Raw genomic sequence first — 12,018 nt, 5'->3', positions numbered from 1 at the left:
GCTGCTCTACAAGTCACACAGCTTCTACTGACGGAAGTGAGCGGGGAAGTCTTTAGGAGTTACTGCGCGGACGCTGTGCTCCTGTATCATTACGCCTCACAATATAGTCCCCCTTTTTATCTGCTTATAAAATCGACATGTTACATTTCTGTGTAAATATACTTCACATGAAAACACTTCACATAACTTTATTTAAATAGGGAACACGTGGAAGAGCTTGGTAGCTTCTATCGTGAGCTTTTTTGGAGCTATATGACATGTGGGAGAGGCTGCGTATGTGTGAGCGCACGGACAAAGACCAGACGGGGATATATTAATGTCACGTTTAGCACAGAGACCCAAATGCGTGGCTCAAAATCTTTTATTGCCTGGTCAAAAACAAGGAAGCAAACACAGAATTCCCACAGGAGCTGCACAAGGACAAAGAAACACAAGTGTCAAAAACTTAAAACATACGAGAACAAAATGACATGATTACCTGCACAAGGACAAAGACAAAGGGGAAGACTCAGACAATATATACTAAAGGGGCGGGGAGGGCAAAGACAACAGGTGTAACACATTAGGGAGGAGGCAGGTAATCACACAGGCGGGGAAACAGGGAAGGGCAGGAAGGAAGTCTGAAACGAGAAACAAAAAGTAAGATTTCAAAATAAAACAGAATGACTAAATAACACAAAACAAGAACTTAAACACCAGACGTGACAATTAACACGTCTAAGGTTAGGTAAGAGCATATCTCAGTATGTAAAAACAGTGGCCTATTCCTTTAATTGGAGCAATTTCCTTCTATTGTCTGTGTAATTGTGCTATCGGCTCCAAAGATAGACAGAACAACAGAGGAGATATGGGGCAGCCCTGTCGTGATGAGCGACATACAGTAAACCTGGGCGAGCACACATTACCCGTCAACACAACTGCAGATGGATTAGCATACAGAGTTTTTACCATGTTTATAAAATCCACTGGAAAACCCATATGCTGAAGCACAGCCCACAGATAGATCCATTCCAGCCGGTCAAACGCCTTCTCAGCGTCTAATGATAGATCGAGCTTTTGTTATCAGATGTTGAGGAAGTATTTATGATATGCAGTAATCGTTAGGAATGCACCGATACCACTTTTTCTAAAACAGATACGAGTACGAGTACTTGGATTTAAGTACTCGCCGATACCAAATACCGATACGAGTACAAGGCATTTTCTTCAACATTCTTACTTTTTTCACAGCAGATTGGTTTGTAATTAGTAAATTTACTCATTTGCTACACATTTAAGAGCAGTTATATTAGAATCGTGCTGATGCCATTTATTTATTTATTTTTATTTTCATTCAATATAATTTTTAATGTTTATGTCTCTGTCCATCATAGACAGAAAAGCTCATGTCCTAAAGCTCCCAATGCCTGAGCTTTATTCATTTATGTGTTTTTATTTAACAATAGTATTGAGATGTTTCTTAAATGGTCTCTTTTCGTCTTTACTTCAGCTCCTGTAGATTTTCTCGTGTGTTTGTAGTAACTTAGCGAGAAGCTACAGCGTTTTCATTGTTCTGCTGCAGCTCATTTTCCCTCAATATAAACATGCTGTATGTCTTTAATCTGGATTTTCTGAGGACTTTTTAGTCGCTGGGTTAGTTTTTCAGATGAATAAACCCCTGGGCTTAAAACGGCGTCAGAATGGCCAAAACTGTTAGCCGCGAGTTAGCATCGTTAGCCTGTATGTTGTAAACACTGCAGCGAGTTAGCAACGTTAGCCTGTATGTTGTAAACACTGCAGACGCTGCAGCGCTAACAACATTAAGCTCTGGTTAAATCCAGCTCAGACTCTGGTTTAGAGAGCGCAGTCTGTAATAAAGTCAGCTCTATGTGGATTATTGTGTTTACACTAAACAATTCTCCAGTTTGTTGCTATTTTCTCTCCTCAGCTGAGAGCTGCGCCTCGTAGCTGCGCCTCGTAGCTGCGCCTCGTAGCTGCGCCTCGTAGCTGCGCTGGCAGCACGTCAAATGGTATCGGTTTCTGGTATCGGGACCTCATGAATGAGTACGAGTATGTGGTATCGGCCCGATACCCGATACTGGTATCGGTGCATCCCTAGTAATCGTCTAATATTATCAGAAGCTAATCTCGATTTAATGAATCCTGTTTGGTCGCTGTGGATCAATTCAGTCAAACTGTACAGTAATAACCAGTTTGAAATGTCCCAGTGTTTTTTCAGAGGGATTTTTTAATCTCTAATTCCTAGCCTGATTTATTCAGCTTTGAAACCAAAAAAACAGGCGGAGTTTTTACAGATTTTTTTTTCACTGATGATTAGTTTATTGAAAAACTAAACAAAATATCAAAATCTTAGTTACTAATATGTCAATAAAATAAAACCATAACATTTAATCTGGCTCAATTCATTATTTTGATTTCGTTGCCCAAAATATCAGTAATTTTGGCCATTTTAAATGCTCAAAATGCCTTATTTTTTATGTGAAAACATAAAATGACAGAAAAAATGCAACACATTTTTCTCATATTTATATCTGTGACGTTCAGCAAAAGTTTCAAAATGACGTCTCTACATTTATTTTTTTTCCCTGTTCACCTGCAGTGTCTCACCTTAAGCTGGTGCAGCCTCTAAAACCTTTACTTTTCTTCCAAATGTCGTCTTTAATCATAATCTGGAGGCTAAAACCTAACGCAGGTTCTACTGGACGTCACCGCCTTTGTGTCGCTTTAAACTCAGCCCAGGCTCCGGGCGGCACTTACGCTTTTGTTTAGTTTAGCTTCATTTTTACTTTGTGTGACTTTTGTTCTTTTAAATTCACTAAATCTTAAGTTTATTTATTGAAAGTGTTGATTTTTTTTTGTAGAAACGTAGAAAAGACCAAAAACAAACAGGAGTTAGCTTAGCATTAGCCTCTCCCGTGTGCTGCAGCGTGTTAGCTTTAGCCGTGTGCGTTGTGGTTGTTTTGAGCCCAATTTTTTTTTTTCAAAAAACATTTATGAAAAATGATAAAAATTTGACGAAATAATGACAAAAAATTGACAAAAAAATGATGAAAAATTGATGAAAAAATTACAAATATGTGACAAAAAAATAACCAATATATACCCAACAAAAAAAGTTTTCAGATTTGGGTAAAGCTGAACTGGAGACAGGATGCTCGGTTCATTTTTTGTCACTTTTTGTCACCCTTTAGGACTGTGATATTAATAATTACCCATAGACATGTTTTCTTTACTAATATTTACAAATCTGCCCCTTCTTTGTCTGACATTTCACTGACATGACACGGTTAATAAGTTAAAGAAGAACCGCTCACTGAGAGTTTCTTCTTTTCTGTCCCTGAAGGAGCGAAAGAGTGAGATGGACTAAATATAAACAGGTTTATTATTTCCCTTTGTAATAACTATAACATCAGTGTAAACATGGAGCAGGGCTTTAACAGGAGTTTATTGAGACTAAGGTGAATCTGAATGTGTTGAACCAGATTTATAACAATGTAATGGAGGAAAATGTCACTTCCTCAGTTTAACTCTCTGACAGCTCTAGTTTTTATTCTTATTACACCACTGACTTTACAGAGTTGTTTGTTACAGGTTGATTCCTGCCTGACACTCCCTGGTTTAGAACTGGCCTGTCCTGATTCTTGCTCTGAGTCACATGACTCTAAAGAACAGGAAGTCACATTTCAGAGTCTGTTTCCTCCGTCTGCACCTCAGGACTCTCTGGTAAGAACTCTTGTACATTTCTTTGTATAAACTCTGGATCATGGGCTGATTTCTGAGGTTGAATCCGTTTAAACTTGTTTCTCTGAACTTGACTGAAGCCAATGTAATAAAAGTGTGGATCAAACACAGCAGCTGCTCACAGAGCTGTTCTAAAGTCTGAGCCGATCCAAAAGGACAGGTGAGGTACAGCAGTGAACAGGTGAATGGGCTGTTAGTGACTTTGTGTTTCCTGTCTTTGCCTTCCTCAACTGTAACACTTTTATGAACGAGCTCCTCCGCTGCTCCTACAATAGGTTTGTGCCAAAAGAAGCCTGTGTCCACCACAGGGCAAAGCTCCAGTTATTTAGGGGAATAAAAATGTCAGGCCAAAGAAAAGAGAAAATGTTTTTAAATGTTCACCAATACAAATGTTTCTGTCGTCTGTGATCACGGTGACCCTTTCATCAAAATGTCTTCCCTGAAATACTTAGCCCTGAGTTTGAAATGTTCCAGTGTTAGAGGTTCTTTAGGCTGAAGGAGACAGGAGTTGAACTGAAGACTGTGAGAAACTGTGCAGTGAAAGGAAGGACAGACTGAGGAGCAGCTTTAGGACCATGTTAAAGGAGATGATTACACACACAACATGATTGAACACTGGAAACATTGCAATATTCACATCGTTTTGATATTTATGTCCCAAATGTGTTTCAGAAATGGCCTCTCGGAGCACGAGCCGCTCTGAGGAGCAGTTCCTGTGCTCCATCTGTCTGGAGGTGTTCTCTGAGCCCGTCTCCACTCCATGTGGACACAACTTCTGCAAACGCTGCATCTCTCACACCTGGGACACTAAAGCCGTCTGTAAATGTCCACTGTGTAACAGGAGCTTCTCCATCAGACCTGAGCTCTGCGTCAACACCTTCATCTCTGAGATGGTCTCACAGCTCAAACTGGAGAAGAGGAGCAGCTCTATGGACGACATGACCAACTTCAGTGAAGTCCAGTGTGACGTCTGCTCTGAGCCCAAACTGAAGGCAGTGAAGTCCTGCCTGGTCTGTCTGTCCTCGTTCTGTGAGAGCCACCTCCAGCCTCATCTGAGCGCGCCCAGACTGAAGAGACACCAGCTGATGGAGCCTGTGGACGACCTGGAGGACAGGATGTGTCCCACACACCAGCGCCCCCTAGAGCTGTTCTGCAGCACTGATCAGAGCAGCGTTTGTTCCATGTGTGTAATTCGGGAGCACAAGAACCATGAGGTATTATCTCTGGAGGAGGCGTTTGAGCAGGAGAAGGTCTCTCTGCAGCAGACTGTGGCTGAGAACCAGCGTCTGGTGGAGCAGAGGAGGCTGAAGGTCCAGGAGATCACAGCTGCCCTGGAGCTCAGTGAGAGAGAGGCTCAGAGAGAGACACAGCAGATGGTGAAGGTCTTCAGTGACATCATGGAGTCTGTGCAGAGATGTTTGGACCATCACACCAAAGTCCTGGAACAAAGTCTTTCTAAACATAAGGAGCGCGCTCAGGCCTTGATCCAACAGCTGCAGCAGGAGATGTGTGAGCTGGAGAAGAGCAGCACTGAGGCCCAGCAGCTCTCACTCTCTACAGACCCCCTCCACTTTCTACAGCGCTGCCCTGCACTGCCCCCTGCTGGCCTGAAGGACTGGAGCAGCGTGAGCTTTGAGCCGCAGACGTGTGAGGGCAGTGCGGCCCGAGCTCTGTCTGAGCTGGAGACGAGTCTCTCACAGAAGATCAACAAAGTCTTTAAAGAAGAGCTGAGGAGAGCTCAGACGTTTGCTGTGGACGTCACTCTGGACCCAGACTCTGCTAATCCTTATCTGGTTCTGTCTGAAGATCTCAAACAGGTTCATTGTGGTGATGTGAGGAAGGAGCTCCCAGACTCTCCTCAGAGGTTTACATATTATGCTATGGTTTTAGGAAAACAGAGTTTCTCTTCAGGCAGGTTCTACTTTGAGGTTCAGGTCAACGGGAAAACTGAGTGGTCTTTAGGCGTCGCCCAAGAGTCCGTCAACAGGAAGGGAGAGGTCGGTCTGAGCCCAAAGAACGGATTCTGGACCATTCGGTTGAGAGACAAAGATCAGTACAGCGCCAATGCTAGCTCTGCTGTCCTCCTGTCTCCACTGAGGCCTCCTCAGAAGGTCGGGGTGTTTGTGGACTATGGAGCAGGTCTGGTCTCCTTTTATGATGTAGATTCTGCAGATCTCCTCTACTCCTTCACTGGCTGCTGCTTCAGGGAGAAACTCTTTCCTTTTTTATGTCCTCAACCCAATTCTGGAGGAACAAACGCTGCTCCTCTGATCATCTCAGCTGTGGACACAGAGTCTCCAGTTTGTGAAGGTCTTAAATGAAACACTTGTATCTGAACAGCAGCTCCAACAGTGACTCAGGCTTTGTTTGTGTGTTGGTTTGTGTCTCTGCTGCAGGACAGACAATAAGGATCTTCTTGTGTGTAAAAAGTGTGAATAAGGAAAGAGCCGGTGTTTCCTGAGTTCATATGAGACGTTAGAATAAAGGGCTCTGTACAAAGTCTTCACTTTACATTCTCTGCTTTTGCTTCACGTGTCACAGAACTCACCCTAAAGATCCTACTCTACATGTTTTAGTGCATTTGGGATTTCTTTAAATAAACTCCTTATTAATGGAATATTCTGTCAAAATGTCAATGATTGTGTTTGGGACAAAAAAGATCAATAAACTCTTGGAAAATGTGTTTTATTTGTTGTGATTGTGTGGAGAGGACAGAGCTCATGAACCAACACATTTATCAAAGATCTAAAATCAAACAAACAGAGAATATTATGGGCTCTGAGGGCGGTGTCGTCCTGGTGACTGGAGGTGCAGATGTTTGTGTACAGGGAGAAGAGCCAGGGGGAAAGTTCACAGCCCTGAGGAGTCCAGATGCTGCAGGAGGAAGTGGAGGGGCCAGATCGACTCCACGGACCTGTAGGTGAACTGCAGCGGGTCCAGGAGGAGGCGGTGATGTTCTTGACGATGGTGGACGATGTGAAGCGTTACGGCACATGGCACGACTCCAGGGCGGTGTTGAAGATGGTGCTGGGGTGGTTGATGGTGGAGGTGGTGATGGGGGGGGGGGGGGGCTGGAGTGAAAGGCTGATGGACGCTGGTGACGGCAGTAATGTGTGTTCAGGTCCTGAGCGAGGCTGAAGTCGTTCAGAGCCCGGGCGCCTTGGGTTTCGAGTCGGTGATGTTTCTGAGACCACGACAAACTGCTGCAGAGTCGCAAGAACTGAGCTGCTGCTGGAGGCGGGGCCAAAACACTGAGTCAGCTTCCTCCACTTCCTGCTAAAGCCGTACTTTAAAAACAGAAATAACAGCGAAAACTAGAAAAAAGTGTAGCAAAAATAGACAGTAGGAAAACAGAGGGAAAAATAACAGAAATATATGAGTTGACGGAGTTGTTGTGAGCTGACTCCTGCTGCGCGTCGGCACTTCCTGACTCAGAACATGGTCCGCCCTGATTCGTGCTCTGAGTCGCATGTCTCTAAAGAACAGGAAGTCACATCTACGGAAGAGTCTGTTTCCTCCGTCTGCACCTCAGGACTCTCTGGTAAGAACTCTTGTACATTTCTTTGCATAAACTCTGGATCATGGGCTGATTTCTGAGGTTGAATCCGTTTAAAAAAGTACAAACCACAGAGACCAAAGAGTCAGTATTTAACTGAGACACTTTTACTGGAGGAATACTTGACCAATAGTACTTTTACTGGAGGAATACTTGACCAAGAGTACTTTTACTGGAGGAATACTTGACCAATAGTACTTTTACTGGAGGAATACTTGACCAAGAGTACTTTTACTGGAGGAATACTTGACCAATAGTACTTTTACTGGAGGAATACTTGACCAATAGTACTTTTACTGGAGGAATACTTGACCATTAGTACTTTTACTGGAGGAATACTTGACCAATAGTACTTTTACTGGAGGAATACTTGACCAATAGTACTTTTACTGGAGGAATACTTGACCAATAGTACTTTTACTGGAGGAATACTTGACCATTAGTACTTTTACTGGAGGAATACTTGACCAATAGGACTTTTACTGGAGGAATACTTGACCAATAGTACTTTTACTGGAGGAATACTTGACCAATAGTACTTTTATTGCAGTAATACTTGACCAATAGTACTTTTGCTGGAGGAATACTTGACCAATAGTACTTTTACTGGAGGAATACTTGACCAATAGTACTTTTATTGCAGTAATACTTGACCAATAGTACTTTTGCTGGAGGAATATGTGGCTGTTGTGGCTGACAAAAATGCTAAGAAAAATGCTAAAAGCAAAGTAGTTCTTAGAGCCTTTATTAGCACAAGAGGACAGCGTGAAGACAGTCGCAGAGAGTCTGCAGGTTTAACAAAGCAGCTTTTATACCACAGAGAGGGTTTACAACAAAGCATTCTTTAACAGGACACTAAAATAGATGTCTTTAAACAGATGTCGTAAATACAACTGTAACAACAATTGAACAACTGTAATCTAACTTTATTGCATGGTCAGCAGGAGAAGGCCAACTCAGGTCAACAGGAGGTCACAGGAGATAGCAGAGAAACAACTGTTATCTCACTTAAGCTAAGAACAGATTATATTATTTAGAAAACTGAAAACAAGAAGACACATATTTCCACAAATACTTGACCAATTGTACTTTTACTGGAGAAATGCTTGACCAGTAGTACTTTTTACATGGACATGTATCTGGGATCAAACTCACTCAAACTCTCGGAGACAAAGCTCACGTGGTCTTTGGTCAAACAGTAATAAAGAGTTTCAAATGTTCCAGTGTTAGAGGTTCTTTAGGCTGAAGGAGACAGGAGTTGAACTGAAGACTGTGAGAAACTGTGCAGTGAAGATAAGATAAGATAAGATAAACCTTTATTAATCTCACAAAGGAGAAATTCACTTGTTACGTGAAATTCACGTGTTACTTCACAGTCTTATTGCACAGTCTGACAGCAGTGGGGATGAAGGCTTTGCGGTAGCGCTCCGTCCTGCACTGAGGGTGTCTCAGTCTGCCACTGAGAGAGCTGCTCAGCTCTTCTACAGTCCCGTGCAGTGGGTGGGAGGTGTTGTCCATGATGGAGGTGAGCTTGGCTAACACCCTCCTGTCCCTCACCTCCTCTACAGAGTCCAGGGGGCAGCCCAGGACGGAGCTGGCCCTCCTGACCAGCTTGTTCAGTCTGTTCTTGTCCCGCTCTGTGCTGCCCGGGGCCCAGCACACGGCAGCGTAGTGGAGAGCAGAGGCCACCACAGAGTCATAAAAAGTCCTGAGCAGAGGCCTGCTCACTCCGAACGACCTCAGTCTCCTCAGAAGGTGGAGGCGACTTTGGCCCTTCTTGTACAGGGCGTTGGTGTTGTGGGACCAGTCCAGTTTATTGTTGAGGTGAACACCCAGGTACTTGAAACTGTCCACCTCCTCAATGTCCTCCCCCTGGATGTTCAGCGGTGTGTGCGGTAGTGGCTTCCTCGTGAAGTCGATCACCATCTCCTTCGTCTTACCGATGTTCAAGCACAGGTGGTTGCTTCACACCAGTCCACAAAGTCTATGATGACTGACCGGTACTCCAGGTCGTTCCCCTTAGACACACAGAAGGAAGGACAGACTGAGGAGCAGCTTTAGGACCATGTTAAAGGAGATGATTACACACACAACATGATTGAACACTGGAAACATTGCAATATTCACATCGTTTTGATATTTATGTCCCAAATGTTTTTCAGAAATGGCCTCTCGGAGCCCGAGCCGCTCTGAGGAGCAGTTCCTGTGCTCCATCTGTCTGGAGGTGTTCTCTGAGCCCGTCTCCACTCCATGTGGACACAACTTCTGCAAACGCTGCATCTCTCAGGCCTGGGACTCCATTGAGAGCTGCTTCTGCCCCCTGTGTAAAGAGGTCTTCTCCACCAGACCACAGCTCAAGACCAACACCTTCATCTCTGAGATGGTCTCACAGCTCAAACTGGAGAAGAGGAGCAGCTCTATGGAAGAAATGCCCACGTTCAGTGAAGTCCAGTGTGACGCCTGCTCTGAGCCCAAACTGAAGGCAGTGAAGTCCTGCCTGGTCTGTCTGTCCTCGTTCTGTGAGAGCCACCTCCAGCCTCATCTGAGCGCGCCCAGACTGAAGAGACACCAGCTGATGGAGCCTGTGGACGACCTGGAGAACAGGATGTGTCCCACACACGACCAGCCGCTGAAGCTCTACTGCAGCACTGATCAGAAGGCCATCTGTGTGGTATGTTCTGCTCTGGAGCACAAGAACCACACACTGGTTTCTCTGAAGGAGGCGTTTGAGCAGGAGAAGGTCTCTCTGCAGCAGACTGTGGCTGAGAACCAGCGTCTGGTGGAGCAGAGGAGGCTGAAGGTCCAGGAGATCACAGCTGCCCTGGAGCTCAGTGAGAGAGAGGCTCAGAGAGAGACACAGCAGATGGTGAAGGTCTTCAGTGACATCATGGAGTCTGTGCAGAGATGTTTGGACCATCACACCAAAGTCCTGGAACAAAGTCTTTCTAAACATAAGGAGCGCGCTCAGGCCTTGATCCAACAGCTGCAGCAGGAGATGTGTGAGCTGGAGAAGAGCAGCACTGAGGCCCAGCAGCTCTCACTCTCTACAGACCCCCTCCACTTTCTACAGCGCTGCCCTGCACTGCCCCCTGCTGGCCTGAAGGACTGGAGCAGCGTGAGCTTTGAGCCGCAGACGTGTGAGGGCAGTGCGGCCCGAGCTCTGTCTGAGCTGGAGACAAGTCTCTCACAGAAGATCAACAAAGTCTTTAAAGAAGAGCTGAGGAGAGTTCAGACGTTTGCTGTGGACGTCACTCTGGACCCAGACTCTGCTCATCCTCGTCTGGTTCTGTCTGAAGATCTCAAACAGGTTCATGACACTGATGTGAAGAAGAAGCTCCCAGACTCTCCTCAGAGGTTTGATCAATGTGCTATTGTTTTAGGAAAACAGAGTTTCTCTTCAGGCAGGTTCTACTTTGAGGTTCAGGTCAAAGGGAAAACTAAGTGGGATTTAGGCGTCGCCCAAGAGTCCGTCAACAGGAAGGAAAAGATCACTCTGAGCCCAAAGAACGGATTCTGGACTATTTGGTTGAGAAATGGAGAGTATGAAGCTCTTGATGAACCTGCTGTCCTCCTGTCTCCACTGAGGCCTCCTCAGAAGGTCGGGGTGTTTGTGGACTATGGAGCAGGTCTGGTCTCCTTTCATGACGTAGATTCTGCAGATCTCCTCTACTCCTTCACTGGCTGCTGCTTCAGGGAGAAACTCTTTCCTTATTTCAGTCCCTGTACCAACGATGGAGGAACAAACTCTGCTCCTCTGATCATCTCAGCTGTGGACACAGAGTCTCCAGTTTGTGAAGGTCTTAAATGAAACACTTGTATCTGAACAGCAGCTCCAACAGTGACTCAGGCTTTGTTTGTGTGTTGGTTTGTGTCTCTGCTGCAGGACAGACAATAAGGATCTTCTTGTGTGTAAAAAGTGTGAATAAGGAAAGAGCCGGTGTTTCCTGAGTTCATATGAGACGTTAGAATAAAGGGCTCTGTACAAAGTCTTCACTTTACATTCTCTGCTTTTGCTTCACGTGTCACAGAACTCACCCTAAAGATCCTACTCTACATGTTTTAGTGCATTTGGGATTTCTTTAAATAAACTCCTTATTAATGGAATATTCTGTCAAAATGTCAATGATTGTGTTTGGGACAAAAAAGATCAATAAACTCTTGGAAAATGTGGCGTCTGTTTTATTTCTCTCTTAAATCAACAGAAAGTTTGTCCAGTAAAATAAGGAAACACTTTATTCTGTGGATTAGACATTAGACGATATAGAAGCTGACGCCACCTGCTGGACGTGACTGTCACTGTGTTTGATTTTTCTGTCTCGTTTCATTTTTGTTGCTGTTTTGAGACTATTTTCAAGAAGCTTTTAGATTTGGGTAAATTTAGATAATTGTCTAACATCAAATTGCAAAGGGAAAAAGTTACTTATTTATCAGATTCAACTATGACAACACTGTGGTTTCACTTTTGATAACTTTATTAAGAAACACAAACAACTTAAATATTTCAAATGACTTATAGTACAATTACTGCAAGAAAACTTTCCTAATCCCAGGAAACATTAAAGAAATGTGTGAATTTGTGAATATGAACATTTCCATCAGTAACAAGAATGCTCTCAAGTCCAATTGTAACTGCTCACTTTAATATCATTGCACGTAGTGTTTTAAGAATGTTCTGTCGTTCCTCTGCTGCTTTAGGTTTAGTGAAGCGATCCTCATTATAG

General features: G+C 44.1%; 1 protein-coding gene across 1 annotated transcript; it reads left to right on the top strand.

Annotated features, from left to right (window-relative positions):
* Window positions 1-4,415: 4,415 nt before the first annotated feature.
* LOC306980670 (uncharacterized protein) lies at window positions 4,416-11,105 on the top strand (the record flags this gene model as incomplete). The annotated part of the gene is made up of 2 exons (XM_079580098.1): window positions 4,416-6,051; window positions 9,460-11,105. The coding sequence occupies 2 exons, from the start codon at window positions 4,416-4,418 to the stop codon at window positions 11,103-11,105; spliced, it is 3,282 nt and encodes a 1,093-aa protein (XP_079436224.1).
* Window positions 11,106-12,018: the final 913 nt, after the last annotated feature.

Source organism: Gobius niger (genome assembly GCF_951799975.1).
Source record: "Gobius niger genome assembly, chromosome: 21".
Lineage (NCBI taxonomy): Eukaryota > Metazoa > Chordata > Actinopteri > Gobiiformes > Gobiidae > Gobius > Gobius niger.
This window is presented reverse-complemented; position numbering and strand designations above follow the sequence as displayed.